The sequence below is a fragment of the Melozone crissalis genome, unplaced genomic scaffold, assembly GCF_028551555.1.
Source record: "Melozone crissalis strain CALT ecotype California unplaced genomic scaffold, PUWL_Pcris_2 ptg000090l_1, whole genome shotgun sequence".
In the NCBI taxonomy this organism is placed as follows: Eukaryota; Metazoa; Chordata; class Aves; order Passeriformes; family Passerellidae; genus Melozone; species Melozone crissalis.
Genome location: NW_026535867.1, coordinates 2,621,989 through 2,643,920, shown reverse-complemented (window position 1 = coordinate 2,643,920; position 21,932 = coordinate 2,621,989). Strand labels below are relative to the sequence as shown.

General features: G+C 39.1%; 1 protein-coding gene across 7 annotated transcripts in view; it reads right to left on the bottom strand.

The window, feature by feature from the left end:
* Positions 1-9,464: 9,464 nt before the first annotated feature.
* The window catches only part of CASK (calcium/calmodulin dependent serine protein kinase), a 185,643-nt gene continuing 173,175 nt past the window's right edge, over positions 9,465-21,932 (bottom strand). For 4 of the 7 annotated variants that reach the window (XM_054291351.1, XM_054291346.1, XM_054291349.1 and 1 more), the window contains 5 exons: positions 20,342-20,422; positions 20,168-20,248; positions 18,518-18,720; positions 16,654-16,737; positions 9,465-11,022 (listed from right to left, as the gene is read on the bottom strand). In XM_054291351.1, coding sequence (XP_054147326.1) covers positions 10,846-11,022; positions 16,654-16,737; positions 18,518-18,720; positions 20,168-20,248; positions 20,342-20,422 — 626 coding nt within the window. In that variant the 3' untranslated portion in view covers positions 9,465-10,845. The remainder of the gene's footprint in view (positions 11,023-16,653; positions 16,738-18,517; positions 18,721-20,167; positions 20,249-20,341; positions 20,423-21,932) is intronic. The other 3 variants (XM_054291350.1, XM_054291352.1, XM_054291347.1) reach the window with 1 other exon arrangement.

Sequence of the window (21,932 nt, the reverse complement as noted above, 5' to 3'; positions counted from 1 at the left end):
TGGGCCCTGCCTGCAGTCACTGCTCAGGGGCTGGGGACAATCCTCACCATGGGGATTGTTGTCACCCTGCAGCCTGACCTTGGCCTGACTGTCCCACGTGGTGTCATGTCCCTGGACAGGGGTGACACTGCAGGCAGAGGTGAAGGGACTCAGCCTGTCCTGCACAGCAGATGGCTCCTGCACAGCTCTCAGGTTCCACATCTGCTGCTCTCTTTCTCAGCCTTTGCCTTTTTATTTTCTGAGTAGAAGCACTTACCTTTCTACCAGTTCATTCAGTCCTGCTGTTCCATTTCTACTGACAGGTACCTTAAAAATCCAAATTGGGTTGGGTATGAACTCCTGAAGTGGAGTGGATTACTCAAGTGAAGTTCAGGAATTTTCAAGTGACAAGAGATAAAAAACCTGGCAGCTGAACTCTCAGCTTGGATTGAGCAGCAGTGTCACTCTTCCCTCAAGGTTCATTACTGCACACAGCTGGGACTGAGTCTGTGAGACCCAGGCAGGGAGGATTTCATCACTTTGTGGATCCTAAAATGTCCTTTTTAATGTGAGACTGGGCATGTGAACCCCAGCCAGCTACAGAACAACCCAGCTGCAGCACAGCTGGGACAGGCAGAATGGGGAAGTAGAGAGTGGCACCCCCAGTGACCTCTCACTCTTTAGCTGTTTTAATGATCAAACCAAATAAATATGTTAAAAACATATTAATAAAAGTATATGTCAAGACAGAAAGTCAAAGATTCTTGAATTATTTTGAGCATTTCCATTGCCCTCAGAGGCTTAATATCACAAATTACAGCCAAAGGGGTAACATTGAGCCCAGCAGCCCACAAAACATTTTATTTTCTACCTGAAATCTTGCTAACTTAATATCACAAATTGATGATGTTGGCAGAGTGGAACCCTCAAATGACTGGCACTGAAATTCCTTGGAGGCTGCTCTGGGCAGGGGCAGCTGCTCAAATCAACAAGGAATTGTCCTGGAAGCAGGATCTCTCTCCTTTTCCTTTCCTAACATTTGGGAAATACCCTAAAGCCTTTACTGAAATGCTTATTTTGGTGAGTGGAGAAACAGAATATTTTACTTGAGGAGGGTTGTCATGATCAGTAACTTGTACATTTCAGAGAAAAACCTTTTTTATCCATTATAAAGTTTACTTGTCTGCATTTTTTCTCCTTACAATAAATGAAAATAAGAAGTTTTGAAAGTTTTAATAATAAACAAAAAACAACCTTTTGGGATTTATCTTCTTTCACCTATGGCATAACTTCATAAATCTTTACTGATTTATAATCCAATAATCCTTACTGGGTTGTGGTTTTGACACAGATTTGTTGCTTTTGTTACATCCACCCTAGTAAACAAAAATGGCTGTAAGGCAGAGTAAGGCGACGTTTAGACATTGAAATTGTTGAATTTAGTGAAAAATGACCGAGTTTTAAAAACTTTATTTCTGCATAAGCCTGGGGTGGATTCTTCAGCATTCAGTAGTATGTGCTGGAACATTGCTGCAACCTGTAATATTTATTGCTTATTAATGAAATACTCTACAAACAATTCATCCATCTTTCACACCACAGTTAGGTTAGTTAAGAGATGAGAGCTTCTGTAATTTCATCCCCTTGCTCTGAACTCACCTCAGGGAACTGTTGTTGAGCAGAGGCAAAGCAGACAATTGTGCTGAAGCCATCTGAAAATTCATGCAGTGGATTAGCCCACTTCCACAAATGACTCTTTCATCCTTGACAAAAAGGAGCAGTTTTTACTCACTTTTACATAAATTTTAATTCCAATTGAAATACTTCCAATTGATGATTCCAGTTTTGATTACAGAGTCATTTAATGTTGCAGTGTGTTGTAAACTGTTTTAAACTCCCGGGTCCCAGCAGAATCCATCTCCTTTTTCTCTTCACCATCGCCAGAAGCTCTCTCTCCTGAGGTAAACGGAGTTCCTGACAAGCCTGGACTTGCTCAGTGCCCAGCTGCAATCTCCAGCAGCCAAGGTATCTCTGGGGTGATTTACACCACAGTTGCCGCCTTTGGCCCAGCAGCGAGGGTCAGACTGGCCCAGGCACCATCTAACTGATAATATTGGGATTAATATTCCAATAATTTAGGTTGGAAATCAGCCCTTAAAATAATCTAGTACAACCCCCTTGGTTCAAGCAATGGGGGATGCAGCAGGGTTTTCACAACTGGGCACTTAAATTGTCTAAAGTGTTTTTTTAAGGAATTTAGGAAAACCTTCTAAAGGTTTTTTGCACATGCTGCAGACCCTTGATCTTTCCAGATAAGAATTTCCCTAAACATGCTCATTATGGGCTGCCTGTCTCCCAGTGGAAACTGTGGCATGTTTAGGTTGGTAGCTCTGAATTGCTCTGATGTGCAGCTGCCATTTATCAAGGAAACACCTGGAGCTGTTGTCATGTCAGGTTCTGAAATCTGACCTACCTGCAAACAGGGTTAGTTAGAATTACTTGGTACCTGCTCAGAATGTTCAGTTTTTTCACAGTAAGATTAGGTATCTCTTGAAAACTACAAATATATTGAAAGCCTACTGAAAAAATGAGCATATGTAACATATATTTTACCATTGCCTTGCTGCCTTACTTTTAACCACAGCTAGTATGCCTATTAATGCCAGGAACAAACTTATTTTTCTTTATGGGAAAAGTGACTGGCTAATGTTGGGCATTCTACCTCCAAACACTTTTATTTAATTCACTAACCTAGGGTTTTTTTAAAGAGTTTTTTCATAGCAAATAAAAAAAATACAGTGACATTGGGGTATTAAAAATAAAAGAGCAGGCAATAACATATACAACTTTTCAAAAACCCACCAACATACATGGCATGGCCAGATCACAAGAGAGCAGGCAGCAGCAAAGCTGTTGTTAATGCTGTTTTTAAAAGGAGGTCAAGCTGCACCAAGGTTCACGCAATTCCAGGAGCAATTTCTTCACTGAAGGGATGGTTAAGCACTGGGACTGGATGTGGCACTGAGAGCAAAGGTTTATTTGATATAGTGATGTCCAAGTTTGGACTCAATGTTCTCAGGGGTCTCTTCTAACTTCAATGATTCCCTGATTCTGTGTAATTTACAAAGTATCTGATTCTCTAATTATTTACTTGCATCAAAAATCCTTTGTTATCTTTGAGAATTTCCCTGTTCCTTTTTCTACCTGCAGCTATTGAAAAAAAAGTGAATTTATGTTTTATTAGATTGATTTCATTAATATGTTCACTGAAAATAGATCTTTATTTTCTCTCCCATTTGCCCGATCTTAATTCCTATTCCAAATTTAATATTAAGGCTTTAAATATTTTAAAATCCTTTTTGCAAAGGCAAAATTCTTGCTTTTTCCCTCCTTCTTGTAGATCTTTCTTGATGAGCTTTACTGTATTTGTGGATTGGTTTTGGATTTCTTATTTTTTACTGTAGTTAGTTTTGGTATAAGAAGTAAAGGGCTGTGCATTTTTTTAAATTTTGGAGTGAAATTTTAATACTTTCTGAACAAATCTGTATTTGACTTGTGGTAGCATAATGACAGAATCTAAATATGAATAATCAAAGTTGCCTGCATATATTAAATATAAACAAATATGGGGACAAATTCCATAACCTGGAATCTCCCATTCCAGTAACTGGATTTCCTCTGCCACAGTTGTTGGTAGAATAATGCTGAAATGCTTTTTGACCACAACTAAATACCTTTTTTTTCTATCTATGTGGTTTTGTTGGCACAAAGATTCACCTGAACTGAAGATGGCTGAACTGAGTAATAGTTTAGATTTTTTCAGATTTTTTTAATAGGGTAATTCAGCTGGAAGAGATCTTTGGAGGTCTCAGGTTTAAAGTAGGGTCAGCTCTGACATTGAGCTGGATTGCTCAGGGCTTCATCTATGTGAGGCTTTTACAACCTCCAGGGACAGAGCTTGCACAAATTCTCTGGGAAACTGACTCTGTTACATATGAACTCTTTGCCTTCTGCTATGGGTCTCAAAATACTCTTTTATTGTTCAGAATTACCTAATGTATGAATTAAAAATTAAGTCTGGTAGACCCAATATCTGAAGAAAATCTGAAAAAGGAAAAATAAGGCAAGATCAGCTAGTCAATAACAGGCTTGGTTATCTGCAGTAAAATATTTAAAAATAATTACTCTAAATAAAAATAGCTAAATTAACTTTTTCCTTTAAAAGTGTCAAAAAAGGCTTTATAATGAAACCAAAAGAGATAACTTAATATTCTATTAGTTCAACTTTCTGCATAATTTATTTCCATATGTATGCTTTTCTTTAATCTAAGTTTTTTCTTTTCCTTAAGGCAATTTCCTGCTCCTGTTAAAGGCTAGTGGAGATTAAGTTCTTGATGTGAATAGAAACCTGATAGACCCATCAATTTTTAATTTTGTTTACATAAAAAGTTATTTAAATCCATTGCAGTAACTTCCAAATCTCTTATATGCAATGGATTTAAAATAAATTGCAACCCTGATTTCTCTAATATATTAGTGGTTAGAGTAAGACCTTTGAAACAAACTGTGTGATTGGGAAGAATTCTATGAAGTGTAGCTAACATAATAAAAGTTTTACTGTAAGAAAACTGTACAATTGATATGGAATAGAAACAATGAATGACACTAATTATTGACAAGCAGCTTAGGTTTCCATCAGCTGGTTTGTGGCTTTTTGAAAGAGAGCAGTAATGCTTGTCATACTTTGGTTCTCAAAAAAAACCCCCACAAAACCCTGTCCAAAATAACCACAAAATCAAACCAACTTTTTGCATGGTTTTAATTCATGTTGCTCTTCAATACCCAGTGATCACTGCATGGAGGCACCTCAAGGTGACCCCGGGGTCTGGGATCAGCCTCCACATCACTGAGAGAACAGGACAGACCACGAGAACTTTCTGCCCTCCATGTCCTACTGAAGAGCAAACCCAAGCTGCCCTTTTCTCCTGGTGCCCCATCATGTCCTCTGCTGAGAGGAGGAAACACACCATTCCATATTTCCTTGTGTCTGCAGCCTGCAGCATCCATTCCAACCAAGCACTTCTGGAAGCCATGATGGATGACTCTGCTTTTCAGGAGGAGGTTTGTGATACAAGGAGGAAATTGTATTTGGATAGTAAATAAAGGTGTCAGAATTCTTGATTTCTGTCCTCTTCCTTTTCAGTAAATTCCACTTTGGTTTTCAGAGTGGCACCTTCTCAGCTTAGTGCTCCTTGTGTCCTCCTTTCTCTTCTGTCCTTCTCTGCCTGCTCTGTTTCTTTCCTGTGCCTGTCATTACCCATGGCAGCTCAGCCAGAGTCTCACCTCATCATTTTCCCCAGTCCATGTGCTGAAACAGCCCTGGGTTAAGTCATGAAGGCTGGCAGTGAAATGTCATTGTAAGATCTTGCTCCACTTGGGTTTCAGCCCTTTCAGAGCTTTGCCTTAGAGGGCAGGAACATCTTTTCCTTGCTGGAAACTGGAATTCCAGACCATTGCAATTGTGCCATGGATCACAGAAGGTTTCTTTGCTTGAGATGAACATGAACCTTCAGACACCTTTCAAATTAAGGATACCAAGTAATACTGAGGGATAAACCACACTTCCTGACTGGTAGGAAAATGTACCTTAAAATCAAGTTTGTAAGAATGTAACTGTGAGGGGAAGCAGGTGGCAACACAGACAGACCCAAGTATGAGGCAATTCTGCTATTTTGCATCTATTTACATTTTGGGGAGAATGATGAGGGCTCCGCCTGGATGGCCAACAATGGAGGAACACAGACTCATGTTCCAGCTTTGAAATGGGCTACACTTAAAGATAAGCAAATTCCACCCTTCCTCATGGGTGCTTCCATTATGCAGACACTAAAACAAGCTATGGCTGCTGCAAAGGGAGAATTGCAAGTATTACTTTGCTAATAATCAACATGAATTCTTTCAAGCATACAGCTACTAGTTCAGTTATCTTCCACACCACCAATGGAGGCTCAAGGTACATTTTAGTAAGAACACAGAGATTGGCCAGATTTAATGTTCTTGATTGTCCCATGACAGCTGCTAAGAGATTCAGCAGGATGCATGGAAATGCATAAACACTCTCCCTCCCACTATTTTTGCTTAGAAAGGTTAAGATTACATGAAAAACATCAACCATCAAGGTCTGAGAAAGAGGCTTAACTCTGAGGCTAAAGTTTAAGGAGTCAAGAATGTTTGTACTTGCTTCAGTCCAGCTTTCACAGGATTAGAGCAGGAGATTGTTAAAAATCACTTAAGGGGAAGAAAGTAGAATTTACTATAGGTGCACTTACTGTATCAGCAAGCAAAAAACCCCAAAACACTGCAAACATTTACATGTGGGAAGTGGCTTTCTATTTTTGTTTTGTGTAGCATTAGTAAAAATAGTCTCTTCTATTTTAAGCTTGTGCACTTGTCCCCATGGTGTAGACATGAGGCACAATTATTCAGAATTTATTCTGTTCTGCTGGTCAATGACATGCTTCCTGTTGTGCAGATATTTTGATTTATATGTGACTATTTGACATAATGTGCAGCAGTTTCCTTGGTACGAGTTATGACTGTCTCTGAGCTCATTAAAGGTAGAGAAGAAATAAGTCTGAGACAAGTCTATTAAGGAAATGAATATGCTTTACATAAAAAACCTCAGACTTTTTATGGTGCCTGCTTTAGCTCATCCTCTGTCAATTTAGCTTATAAAAACAGATAACTTTACAATAATAGTCAGGAAATAGATAGATTTTTCTGTAGTTTTCAAAAATCCTTCTCTATGAAATATTTTAAAGCCTGAAATTGAGCTCTAACAACCTTAATTAAAATTGTTGAATACTATCTGCAGTGGAAGAGAATGGGGCCAGAACTGTTTGCATCTAGGATTTCAATGCAGATTTACAAAGCACCCCTGGAAACTCTGGCAGCATTTCCAATTATTTCTTTAGGTAACAGGACTCTGAAATAATTTCCTTATAGAAAAGAATAAAAATGGAACAAATACTGCTTAATCTGTGCTTTAACTTTTCCTAGCGGCTCTAGTACCCAGTTTTTGGAGTATACACACCAGCCCAACGTTGCTCAGGTTGCAACACTTATTCTTCTTGGCTGTGTTTTCAAAGTCAACTGAGTAACCTTCTTCATGAAGTTTCTGAGGTAGGTAGTGGTGTTTTCTTTCAGAGGTGAATGGCACAGCATTGCTCTTGACCAAACCACATACAAAGAAAACCACTGCTAGAACACATGGAAGAATTTGGGTTTAGTGATGAGATTAAGAATGTCCATCTGGCAGTGGCCAGGAGTCTAAGCTAGGCTACCATTTCCATGCAATAATCTGACCACTCTGAGACACTGAGTAACCTAGTGTACTTTTATTAGGTAAATGGAAGCAGAGGTTAATGAACATTTATTGGACCAACTTAACACCTTGAAATCACAGGCATCAGTCAGACTGAGAGGCAGCATACTGATAAGATCAAGTTTTCTTTACAAATCTATGAGCCCCTGTACAAAAATAAAGTATAAAAGGGGCAAACAGAAACATTTGTTTCTTCCCAATCCCAGGGCTGCTTCTGAGGTCACATTCAGCATAAATTTAGAGAAGTCCATGTGGTGCTCCAAATTATGCAGTGATATTTACAGTACCAGGAGGACCCTTCTCCACTTGGAGACTGAAAAAAACAACAAACTGTAACACCAGCTTTGCGCCTGCAGGAGCCTTCTCCATGCAGGTGAAGCTTCCAGCTCCATTTCTGCAGAATTTTGCCCTCTATGTACCCCACAAACAACAGAGACATTCAGAAGGGTTTGAGCAGGGTGGGAGGATTGGACAGACTAAGGAGTCCTGGGCTTGCTCTGTCTGAGACTGTGCTGAAATCTGCTCAAGGAGCTCACTGTGTGCTGTGGATCTGCTGAACTTAAAGCCTAGGCAGGGTTTCAAATTTAATCTTTTGCTACTGAAGGCTCCTACAAGGAAAACAGACTGTGGTAAAGGAGGCAAGACAGGATGCTAAGTGTGTGCTTTACAGTTTTTGTCTCTTGATAAAAGGTTATACAGCATTAAAAGAAACAAAGCTCTCCAATCTTTCTACTGTGTAGCATTACTGAATGGTAGTTCCACTTAAGAGAAGAAAAGGTATTAGTTACATCAAATCACTACTTATTGTCATCTACATAAGGCAGAAGCACCCTCATGGGCCTTGTGAGATTTCTTTCCTTATGAGCTGGATACACAGAACTCCAAGAAATTCACATTAACAGAGTCAAAAGTGTAGTTAAAACATTTATGATGGACTATACTCAAATTATCAAAATTACTTTACCTGTTTAATGCCATAAACATTTGAGATGAAAAATGTGGCACTGAAGTCAGACACCAATGCTCACCAGAGAAGTTTGTATTTCTAACATCAGAAACACTCCACTGCTTGATTTTCAGTAGGTCTTCCCATCTTTGTGCTTTGCTGGGAAAAGAGGTAGTTCTGAGAGTGAATTAACCCTTTCACTTCCATGAGCTCAGCCACTGTGGACTCACCACTGCAAGAGCTGCCTACAGGACACCAGCTACGCTTCACCAGGACTAAACAACAAAACCACTTGAAAAATTACCTCTTACTCACTGAACAGTTCACAGTTTGCACCATGCCCTCCTTGTGGGGCTAGACCCAGAACAGATAAGCACCTACAACTCCTCTGACAGCTCCCCTGTTTCCTTCCACGTGAGGCCCACGCTGACTCTCATCCATTACTTCCCACAAAACCACAACCTCAAGGGACTCAGGTACAGCTCTTGTTCTGGGATGCACAGAACTGTGATTCCAGCTGTGGCACTAAGGGCACTCAGCAGGTGGGGTAAAGTGATGGACGAATTTCCCTTCTGTGGGCTGCAAGCCAGGCTCTGGATGCTGCAGGAAATAAAACACCTTTGCCTGCCCTGGCTGGGTGGGAGGAGGCACAGCCAGACTGAGATTGCAGCTGTGGATTTTACAAGAATTGTAAACATTTTTGGCCAACCAACCTGCAGAAGGAGTAGGCAGGAGAAAATTAGCTATAGGATTACCGTTGTGAGAAAGATTCAACCTTGAGAACCCTTTTCTGATTGCATGTGCAATGGTCCCTAACAACTGGAACAGCCCACAGACAAATTCCAGCTGCAAGTTCCACTGTGAGGAAAAAATCCTGTATCATTTAAATATAAACACTAGAATTCATATTATACAACAGCACAGCCAACCAAACTTTGAGAATTCATTTCAAGGAACAGTGTGCTTCTGACACCTAAAAAGAGGTGGCAATGCCTGCTGCCTTTAACCATTTTCAGAGAAAATGCAGATCATGTGGGCCAGCGAGGGCACGAAGAAGGAAAATGAAGTGCCAGGCCATCCATGGTTACACCTTCTCAGTTGGCTCTGCCCTAATTCCAGCCTTGTGGAAGGAAGCCTGTGCTGATCCAGGAGCCCCTGGGACAGACTGATGGCTGTGTCCCTAGAAAGGCTTCCCTTGAAGACACTTTTCCTCACTGCACGAGTCACTGATTTGCTCTTGAAACTCCCTGTGATGAAATGAAGGACCCAAAAGCATTTAATTGTTGAACACATAAAAGGAAGTATATTTAAAATAAAAAAAAATTGGTCAGACTGTAGAGTCAATTACCATTTTTAAAGGAATTTACAGGGCTATTGTAGATGAGTCTTTTGGAATAGTCAGTTTATCGCAATGTCTAAACTGGTTTCTTCATTGCACAGTATTTTCTTTTAAAATGTGTGCATCTTTAAACAATTACATACATATTAAAAATCAGCATTTCTTTGCTTCAACTTAATTAAAACGTTAATACTCTCAGACAACACAGATCTGAAATGGTGAAACCAGTAATTGCCCCCTCCCACCTTACAACAAATTAAATTGAGACAAAATTACAAACACATTTCACTACATGATTATTATTAATAAAAATCAGTTTTTCTTTTTTTTTTTTTTTTTTTTAGAAAGTTGCCCAAAATGCAAGGGATGTGCATAGGTTTACAACTTAGTCAGAATAATATTTTGCTTTATTCCCTTGGGTACGTGTTCCCATGAACGGAATGTACTTTGCTGTAGATTACAGGTTTTATCAACACAGATACACCAACGGCATGAACGCTTGCGACTGTCCACATGCATTAAGAGTCAAGACCCAATTTCAAATTTCTAAAACTTTTACAGAGTTCTTCAAAGAGACAGTATCACATTAGCTGGATGTTACACAAAAAAGTACTTAAAAATACTATCCTAGGAGAGAAAAAAAAAAAGCATGAAAAAAAAAAGGCCTTTAAAATTTATGAATTTGTTTTGTAATCACTAGACTAATTACTTCAAATAAATAAAGGAAAGCAAAGTATTCCAATCCATAAAATCAGACTCTAAAAAGAATGTAGTGTTCCACCCCCAAGTTAAGGTAACAGAATCATATTATTATTACTATTAAAATAGATTATAGAAAGCAGCATCTATTTTGTGCAGTTTTTAGGGGCCCTTGAAATAAAAAGCTATGATTTCCAAAAATATAACATTCCAAAAGACTGAATAGTACATACATTTAAAGATACATTTTATTAAAGTTTAGGAGAAATGATTAAAAAAAAAGATACTGTCTCTTTAAATTAGTGTTTCATCTTTTTTTCCCCCTCCTCCTATCTATTCGGACATGACAATAATTATATTTTAGGTCACACTACATCTAGGTAGTCTCTAGGGGCCAAGACCTGTTGACACAAGGTCAATAACGAAGAGGTTTTCCATGTATGAGGTGGTTCCCAGTAATGACAGATTTTTTCTTTTCTCGATTCTCTCATTCCTGGTCTAGTAGACCCAGGAGACCGGGACCCACTGGGAGGCTGTACACACGAGCTCAATGGCTTCCTCCAGGTGCCTGATGGTTTCATCAATCTCATTGTTGATAATTGTTAGGTCAAAGTAGTGTGCATATGTTCTCTGTAAGATCTCAGACTCCTTCTGCAGGCGCTGAAGGGATTCATCCTGTGCGGCGGCCGGGAGAGAAACAGGAGAAAACAAAAGTTGGATTGTTTTGTGCTGTCCCACAACAGCTCCTCAGCTGAGAAGGAAATGGGCAAAAAGGCCTCAGGGAGTTGAGGTGCTTTAGCTCTCCCACCTACAGCTATGGGAATCACATGGGAGAAAGGGCACAGCTCCCTCCGGAAGCTGACACTCAAACAGCACTCAGTTATTGACGTTCTGGGAGACAAACACAGCTCTAGAGTTAAAAAAGCAAGGTAGAGGATGGAAGTTTGGAAAAGCAGCAATGGAGACCACATGTGAATAAATCAGACCTGGTGCACAAGTAAGAGCTATTGGGCCTAGGTCCCAGTGAGAATGTGAGAAATGGGAGGAGGGGGAGAGGCTGTCAGGAATCAGCTGTTCCCACTTTTGGTAATGTTTTCTGTTCCACACCAATCCTCTGGGTCTGCTTCCTTCAATGACAATTTACTGATAAGGAAGTTCTCACTCCACATCACTGCTCTGTGGTTTCTGTCTCAGAGCAGGGCATTTCCAGCCCCTCACAGTGGGAGATCCTGGAGATGAACCAGGCAACCTGGACATCAGACCTTTGTTAGTGAGGTCTGCCTGCCTGAGGCAGCTGCATGCAGAAGGCTTCTTCCCAGGGCTCTGCAGCAATTGTAAGTTTGAATTCTCCTCCTGCAAATTTCTTTATGAATTAAAAAAAAACCAACAAACCCATTTGCTGTTTTCAGGAACCTTGAAATAGCCACAGGAAAGCAATCAAGTCTTTCCTGTCCCACAGGTTTGGGGTGGATTTGGTGCAAAGTGACTCCTGCTGCTCTGCAGCATCCATAGGCTGACTCTACTCGATCAATCAGCTGGGATACACTTTGCTAAACAGACACAGTGCCCACAGCTTTGTCACTAGAAATTATTCTGGAAACTGATTTTTATCCAGCTGTTAAGATGATCTCCACCTTTATTTTTTTCTGTTTCAGTTTCCCAAGTATTTGTAATTACAGTGGCAAGTAGCTGTGGAACAGGAGCTTTCAGGTCCCCTCAAGGAAACAACCTGCTCTGAGACAGTTCTCCTTCCCTGCAGCAATGAAACCAGCCACTTCTGGAGGAGAAGTTCTCTGCCAGAGATACAGTTCTGCTTCTCTCCTGAAGCTGCAGCCTCAAATGGGGAGGGGGCTGTGTGGTGTGGTTGTCTTCACTTGAAAATTATTACAAATTTCCTTCCAAGTCAGGCAAATACTCCTCACATGCATTTCTGTACAAGGGATGTTCCCTGGATGGGCCATTATGCACCACCTGCAACTCCTGGAACTTCTGTAGAAAATTCCAGTGTATCCAAATGTAATTTATGCTATTAATAAAGAGAACAATGTGGATCAACACTAGTATTAAACATTTTTGTGGATTATTTCATATGGCCCAGTGTTTTTAAGTCAAAACCCTAGTTAGGTGAACTTCCAAATTCTCAGAGATTCCAAAAGAGACACCAATTTGTATTAGCTGAGCATCAAACCTTTCCTACTTAAATTAACCTATAAAGGAAGGTCAATAATTCATCATGCACACTGTTTTCAATGCTTTAAATGTATCTAGCTAAGATTGATTTTGTATTTATAGTCTGTCTTGTCCAAATCATAGTGCACCTTGAAAAGAGTTTTGATCTCATGACACAGGGCTAACAGTGCCTGAGAAGCCCCTGGAAGCCTCAGAACTGTTAAGTCCTTATGCAGATTTTGAATTATTATTCAGATTTCCCATCAATGTTATTTTTACCTACAGATTTGGACTTTTCTCACTACAGCATCTATCCTACTGTGACTGACAATGAAAATCTGAAAATCTTACAGCTATCTCATTCTAAAAAAAAGTGAACTGGTAAAGTTTACCTTGCACACACAGGTTCCATAAAACTAAGTCTTTCAAAAATTCATTACATTTCAGGATTTTTCTGACTTAGCTTCTCCCAGATCCAACTTTACTGGGACCAAAGTGGTCTTTATTTTGGAATATCTAAATTTCCCAGCCTGCTGGAAATGTAATACATTACTTCTTTCATATACTTTAATGGGCAGTAGTAAGTTTGGGATAAGCCATTGCAATAAGTTTCATATAGGTTCAAACTTTCCTAAGCTCAGCAAAAGGAAAAGAGACAAAGCTCTTGATTTTTGTTTTTGTTTCATTTTGGGACTAACTTTCACCTGTGTTTGTGATATGTCAGACTTGGCTGTTTTCTCTGAGTCTGCAAGACTTAAATTCCAAAATTCATCTTTGAAGCTAGCTGTAATCAAAGTATTTGCTGTAGTAAGTTCCTCTCATCTTCTCTAAAATGTCTTAATTAAATTTTGCATACTGAACATCTCAGCTTATGTTCCAAGAAGGAAATTCTTCAGCAGTTGTGCTCTCAATAGTGTCAAGGAAGAAGATATTTATCAAAATGTTCAGTGAGCTGCAGACAAATGAACGGCCACAACTTCAGAAATTAACATTTGGGAGCACAACATCTGCATTTCCTTCTTCCCTCAGCTCTTGTGCAATTGGAATTTTATCTGGGTCTAGTTGCTGTGCGTCCATTGCTGGATCAGACTTTTTCTTCCTAATTCATAATCTCTCCTTTTCTTCCTAATTTCATAATCTCTCCTTTTCCACCACAGCTGAAAGGAGTTAAACATGGCTTTATCCATGAAATACCCATGTACATAAAGGCCACATGTGGCACCTTCACTCTTTGAGGGCTGGGTTTTTTTAGCCTGAAAGTACATAAAACAACAGCTGCCACTTGTGGCAATCAAAGCCCAGCCCAAAAAATTACTAATATTCCCTTCTAAGGCTGTGGACAATGTGGAAACACCATCAGGCCTTTGCCAGTTTTGCTTCAACAGAAAGAAATTCACAATTTAAACAGTTGGTGGGCTCCACATTTTTTAAGAAAAATTCCTTTTATTCTTTGGCTGTAGGAAGTGAGGAAGCACAGCTAAAAGTCTGAAGAATTTGGCTCCATAAGGTTTACATCAAACAAATGGAGCCTGTGATCTCTTTGCTGCTGTCTGGGCAAAGGAGGTAGGAACAGCTGGAGGAAAGAGGAATCACCCCAAGGTTTTCTGATGCACTCTCTCCTCTGTTCTAGCACAACAACCATCAGATTTAAGGTTCCTCTGTGATTAGACAGGTGGGGGCACTCTGGGAGATTCGCTATACGATTTACATTGGGCTTGTGCTTTGCAGTTCTGCTCAGGGTGCATTGCTATTGCTATTGCTCTGGAAAGGATAATATTTTGTCTCCTGACTCTTGCTGTGTGGGCCTCAATTACTGAGACATTTTGTGTGGTCTCTGACAGCATCATCAAGTGTCTCAAGAGAGGCACTGTTAGGATCAGGCCTCTGCACTGGTTTTACCACAGAGTTCAGATATATATCTGTAAGAATATATTTTTTTCTCCATAGCCTCTTTTGCTAGCAGGCAATTTTAGTGCAGATATCAAAAGTCATTATTATATTAAATTTTGACTCCAATGGTAAAAGTAATGTTGCATGGGAACAAGCAGGTCTACATTCTAGAACTACTGCAATAACCAGGACTACCTTGTGAGCCCCTAGCTGGTACTTACAGGCAGTTTTCTGCACCATTTTGGCAGCTATGTACAATTAGTACGAATGCAAGAAAATGAAAAGAAAAGCAAAGATGAATTTTAAGAAAACATGGGGAGGGGAAAAAAGGACAGTCGTTACAGAAGTGTTCTCAAAAAGTGCAAGTAAAATAAAACAAGGCAGGGCAAGAGGATCAACAGAAAGGGACACTCATTATGCAAATGAACCTTTCAAAAAGGAAGCATGAATGGGAAATAGGAAACACACACTCCTCATCCTTGTTTGCTGCCCTGCAGGCTGCTACACACAGACACACTTTGCTTATCTGCCCAGAAAACCTTGGAAAACAGGATTCTGTGCGTGGGTAAGGGCTGTTGCTATTACCATTGCCTGCCCCTCCCTTTCCTTTGCTTTAATTGATTAATTAAATTAGCACATATTGTAAGTGTGGCCTTGGCTCAGCAATTCATGTGCCTGGGTGAAACCCTGCAGGTACAGAGACTTATGTCACAGGAGCTTAAAACAGGTTTTACAGCACCAACCTGCTAATTCTTTGGCATGAAGTACTTCCCCACCACTACTGTAAAAGGCACATTTTTGTTCTCTTTCCAGTGTATGAGGGAAAAAGTTTTCTCCCTCACATGAACTGTCCCAAGTATCTCTGTATTACATCCTAACTGGAAGATTAAAATTTAAGTACCACTGGCAAATGAGTGAGGCCGAGGAAAGACTATTTGGGAGCTGAGCAGGTATGAAGGCAAAAAGGCTGAGCATTTGTGAATTTTACAGGGTACCTGATGCAATGCTATTTGTTTACACAAAGGAAAATTTAGTGTAGGTGACAAAATTCTAGTATTTTATCCAGATTGTACTGATTCACAGCATCACACCAGCAGCTACATGAAGTGTCACTTCACTAACATGGCAAGCTGGGCTGTGCTGAGAGATCTTTGTTTTTACACTCTTGGGTTGTACCATTAGGGTGTGGGTCTCTAAGACACAGTGAAATGATATAATGCTGTGAAAGTGAACAGAGCCATCTTCCCCCTCCTGTCCCTCTGTCACTGCTTGTTCTAGCACTGGTGCTTAAAAATTAACAAAACTCCAATTTAGAGCTGAAGTAACTCACTAAAGTATCTTAGTGAACAAGCAGAATGCCTCAGCTGTCAGTAAAATTCCAGCTTGAGGCCAAAATTCTTCACTTTCCACTTTTGGTTTGAATTATCATTCAGGTTATTTGCATTTAAATGTGCAAGTCTGGCTCCCTCCTTTCCTGCAGGCCTCTGCAGTGATGTCACAGTTTCTTGCATATGATATTGTAATTACATTTCTACAGAAACCTGCTCTAGTGACACGGCTTCTGACTTTGTGTTTTGATGATCAAGGAGACATCTAGGATATCTGGAACAGATTCATGATCAAATCCAACAGATTAAATACTTTAATATCATGATTTTAGGAAGGTGTTTGTGAAAATGGAGTTTGTGTTAGTGTCAGCTAAATCCAGAATTGCTTGATATCCTTGAAATCAGCAGCAAGAGCAGATACCCTATAAAAACTAAGTGGGAAATGGATGATGTGGACCTCCATGAATACTTAGCATGAATTCCACAAGCAATTACCCAAAGATTCCAGTTCTTAGAGGACAGGTGTCAAAATGAACAAGCCTATTTCTGATACTTATTTGCTGTGCAGGGAAAATGCTAAAGGTAAAGGTGGGATGATCAGTGCTGGCATTGCAACTCACAATTGAGTAATTTGTGCCAATGATTTGGAAATGGATCTTTGAGCTGGAGCAGGGAATGAAATACAAGAATATGTACTTTTAGCATACAGCACATGGATCCTTCCTTTTGAAGCCCACATTTTGAATTATTGGTTCATAAACAATAAATGTATGTCAATCGACTTAATAAAGCTGTGATTAAATTATTTTTCTGCCTCTTCATTTACAAACAAGGAAACAATTGAAGAGTCTGATTTGCACATTTGAACCCCATCCTTAATTCTGTCTCTGCCAGGACATCAGATTGCAACGTGCCATACCTCATTAATGCCTGGGGTAATCGTAGGTGCAGCAATAAAAACAACAAAAGGAGCAAACTCTGCAGTTCTCAGGACCTTCAATGCCTAGGGGAAAAAAAAATCAGATACTTTAGAGGAAATCTCCAACAATCAATGTGAAGTAAGTTTAGTCACACAAGCAAAAGACACAAATTCATGATCTACCAATGCTGGATTTGTTTTAACTGGAGTCAAAACCTTAGTAATACAGACACCTAGCCTTTTCTATTATTTTATATTTTTGGTGGTCAAAACATGTATTTATCCTTAATTAAAGGGAGTTTATGAGACAGTAAAAGCTTTAGCATTTTCAGAGTGCCTCTCCCCATACAGTCTCAAAGAGTGTGGAATTCTGTTTACATTTAAACTGACTGATGAAATGCCATGTAAAAAAAAACCAGGTATACCATAAATAGGGAAAAGAGCCAACTGTGCTTTAGAATATTGATTAGAGTATAAATTTTATTATTATATAATTATTATTTTAAAAAAATGAAATGCGATGTGAGAAATTTGAAGTGTTTAAAAATTGAGCATAGCACTGAATGCAATAAATACAGCTCCAGGCTCCTGAACCAAATCTGTGCAAAAGAGAAAAGCTGTCATTAAAGAGTTCCCTTACTGAACTGAGTGACCCAGAGCTGCCATGTGTGACACTGTCACAGACCTGGGCTGGACTGAAGTGCAGGACATTGGGTTAAACACCTCAGCTGAACTCAAAGGGATGGACAAGATAAAGTCAGACTGCTAAAGGTCACTCTGGCTTTGCTCTTTTGATTACTGTCTTCACCAAAGCTTTTTCTTTTTAAGAAACCAACAAAAAAACCCCCATAATCCACCCTCTCCTTCAGCTAAAAGGTTTTCATCTCTGCTGCCACCAGGAATCACCTCTGTCAGCCTGTTCCAAACAAGAGACAAACCCCATAACTGAAATGCAAGAAAATCCATAAGAGTGCCCAAGGGAGAACAGGCAAGGGGTGTAAGAGAACCAGGAATAAATCCACAAACAGGCTGGCCTCAATGAGCTGAGATGGATGAATGAGGAAGCTGGTTAGCAAAGTGCCTTGCTGGACATGAGCTGGAGGAAATGTGGCAAAGGCAGCTGTTACAAAATGTAAATATATTCCAACAAAGATTAAAATCTCTTCTGAGAATTGTACAGCTCTTGAATTATGTATATTGAAAAAGTTTATCAAGAGAGTTTGCTGTTAACAGCTGCTTCATTTGAACTCATTATAATTCTGCTCTCCCTGAATGCTGTTAAATGTGGGATTTTATTTCTAAGAACATCACCACACCATCATACTCTGAACTCTCTTAAATAGTTTAGGCAGGTATCTCATTTCTGTTGTGAAATTCTTAGAAAAATCTGAACTTCCTGAATCCATTTACAAAGAAGAAACAAGTCAGCAAATTTAAGTAGATAACCTGGGTCACAATTTTGTCCTTCCTCCCATTTCCTTCCATCTGCTAGAATAATATGAACATCACAATTGTCTATATTCATGTTGTTTCATTTAACAAAACATATAAACAGATCCCTGTGAATTGAAAGTAATGACTGCACAGATGTTTCAAAGGAAATGTATCAGAATTTTCCACAGATTTTCTACAATGAATAAATAAACTATTAGTGTTTCTTCAGAGCCTTGTTTTTCTTCTCTGTGTTCTTCTAACCATATGATTACCAGAATTCCACAGACTGATATCCTGGTGGTTCAAGGACTTTTGCTTCACATCACTTTATGCAGCACTTACCTAGTGTGCAATCAATAAAAACATTTCAATGAAACAAAGTTGAAGCATTTGTGATGAGTCCCATTTTTATACACTTCTAATTAGTTACCTGAGGTTCTACATCAAGTATTGCAATTAGTCCCTGCTCATGGATCTTTCGTATTGTTTCCAGTTTTGTCCCATACATTGCATCCTCATGGCTGCCATATTCCAAATATTCATTGTTTGATATATCCTGCATCATTTGGTCATGTGATACAAAGTAGTAATTTTTGCCATTTTCTTCATCTTTCTTTGGAGGTCTGGTTGTGTCTGAAAATACAAAATATTTTAGTGCAGAAGCAATGTTAAGGTTTTATGTGGCTTTTTTCTCTTTATCAATACTTATTCACTGAACTGAACCTGTCAGATCACACACACAGAGCAATGAAGGATGAGGCAGTCAGAACGACAGGCACTGGGAAAAGCAGGAGTTTGAGGGATATGTGTTGGAAAAAGCAGCAGTGGAGTCCCTAGGGTCTACTGAACTTAAGATACTCATATTTCTCCTAAATCCCCTTCTGTCCCAAAAACATTTCTGCTTTTTCCTTTTTTAAAAAATTTTATGAGGTTCTTTTGAGTGAGAAAAGGATAAGTCTAAAAAGCAGTTTAAAAACCTGATTACCTGTGGTCAAGAAAGGTAAAAGCTACTTAGGAATAAGATACTTTTTGAATATTGCTTCTACAGACTTATGTGGTAAGAGAAGTATGGCCTCCTAATCTTTACAATTAACTGCCATTGTGCCTGACTTGATATTTTTGATCTGGTTTTCAGTATACAGCTAATTTCTTCATAAAACATTCTTCCAAACACCTCACCTAATTGAAGGCCAATCTCAAAAGCTACCTACTGGATCATGCCATTGTAAAGGGATGCAGAAAATGCCTCTTCTTAGTCTTATAAAATCAGTGAAACAATTTCAGTGCAGGAACCACAGAGCTGGAACCTAATCCAGGCAACTTAAGGCATGCTCACCATGGTATAGGTGAGTCCATTTTAAAAGCATCTGCAGTTAAAATCACTACTTTCTGTGAAGAAAATTAAATGAGTGTCACTTGTGAGCCAGGTATGGCATTTCTGAGGTCAGTCTGAAATAGAGTGGACAGGTAGGGGCTGGATGCTCTTGTTTTGGTGTGCTCAGCTTGAGGAAAAAGGATGCATCTCCAAGAGACCATGAAATGGGATCTGCATTTCCTGCAGGGTACTCATAGAGATTGTCATGAAGGGAAAACACCTCTGTGCCTTTCATAACAACCCACTGGCAAGCAGTGAAATTAAGTGTGTTTTCTTTTACTTAGTGTCATCTCTGGAAACCTAAAACTATTTTAGTGCAATACCAGTCCTTAAGACTTGGCAGTGTGAAGTAATTAAGACACTACAGGTTCCCTCTAAACCCAGCTCATATTTCTGCTCATGGGAATGATACACAGTTAAAAATGAGAAGTCTTTTATCCTTCATTTTAAATTAACAAACATTTGGGTAGAGAGATGTATCTCTAACAAGAAGTTTTGTGAATAGTAAGGAATATTTGATGCAAAAGTGGTGTTACTTTGCACCCTGCCCTTTGAAAAAGCAAAAGAACCAGATCCAGTCCTACACAGCTCCCACCTTCCAGGCAGGATTTGTCTCAGCTGAGCTGAACACAGGCAGTAGAAGCAGGAGGGTGTTGTCAAGGAGGACACAAACAATTCTGCAGCACACTGAGCCCTGCTACTTACGAGGAATGGGGTAAGCAAATCTGTCCGGGTGTTTTGTGATGAGCGTATTTTTTATGTGTCTTCTTCCCACACCGTGGGCACCTGAGCCACAACACAAAAAAATCATTTAGAAATATTCCACCAGAAGGGCTTCAAAGCTATGATGCTATGTTCAGAAAAGTAACTGAAAATTACCTAGTAGGACTAGTGTTTTCCTTTTGAATGCTGGCAGCTTTACTACTTCTTCATATGTGACGAGATCTAATTGATCAAACACTAAAACACAAAAGAAAGCCCCAAAGGATAAGAAAAAAAGGCATATGAAGGGTGACAACTAATTCTGCTACAAATTATAATTTTATCAAGATTTAGATTTATAATACAAAGTACCATGTTATGGAAAATAAAACCATTCATTCCTTATGCAATTTTAACAAGAATGTTCATTTACGAAACTGTAAAGAGCAGTAACAAAGCTATTGAGATGCTCAGCGAAGTTTGCATGTCCTTTCATGCAGTGTTCAGCAGACCACAAAAATCAGCTAGAACAGCATGCCATTCACGTTTGCATTCCTGAGAAATAGCAATACTAAAGAAAAATTTGTGGACAGTGACCGACATGAATGCAATATGAGAACATCTATTTACACTGAAGATAGGGATACTTTCATAATAATGTTTTAACAAGATCTATGAGAAATGCACAGTGTTAATATTTTGTGGTATTTATTCCTTCAAACCACTCCACTTACTTGTAATTAGAGTTCTCTTTAAACACACGTGCTAATTAAACTGACATGCTTTTTAAAACTTGTGACAGAATGAAGAATTCTAATGAAAAGTGATGGCATTACAGAAAAGAACCTCCACCATATTTAGGGAAAAATTGTAAAAGTATTATTTCAGATATAATTTCAACTGCAGTTGAAATTGGATGAATTCCATTATGCCTATCAATCTGTTGTCAATTGCCAGGGAATATAGTGGTTGACAAATCAAGTTTTGTTCATTAATAACAGCTTATTCCTCCTGTACCCAGCAACACATCACCTCTGGTAACTCCTGCTGAATTCTAATGACAGAAGCAGGCAGGAGGCAGTTTTTTATATTTGTAAAGATTGCAGCAACCAGCAAATGTGGAGCAGAATAATGAACAAGAGTTTTCAGTTCTGTATTTCTGCACGCTATGAAAAGGAGGCAGGAGAGACTCCATCCAAACTGTGGAATCTCTCTCTGAGTGTTTCCAAGGCTTAAGTGGTGTATCCACCTCAGCTATATCCAATCCATGTTTTAGGATGAGTGTGGGTATCTCTCAGTTTTTCAATTTGATGGAAGTCTTTTCACCTGATAGAGTCCAATGGCTTCAATTTCATGAAGCTACAAATCAGCCAATTGACACACACAACTCTTTAAAGCCTTGAAAAGATACAGATATGAAAACTTCCTAGTCCATTTGAAGCATTTTGAATTTCATCCTAAAGAAGAATCTCTTTCAACCTTTCCCCAAATATTACAAGCAAGAATTTAGTCATATCTTTCTTTCATTCCACAATGGAATTATTACTCGTCCTTTTTGCAACTTAACATTATTTAAACAAATCAATAATTCATGTCATAATAATAATCTACAACACACTAAACAGCTTTACCATGCTAACCACCTAAGCCTGCAAGTGTCTTTTTCCATTGAAAAATAATAATGGAAAAGAAATCAATCCTTTATTTTCTTCTTGAACAAAGCCATGTTATGTTAGATACAAACAACAGGAACAAACACCAGAAATGA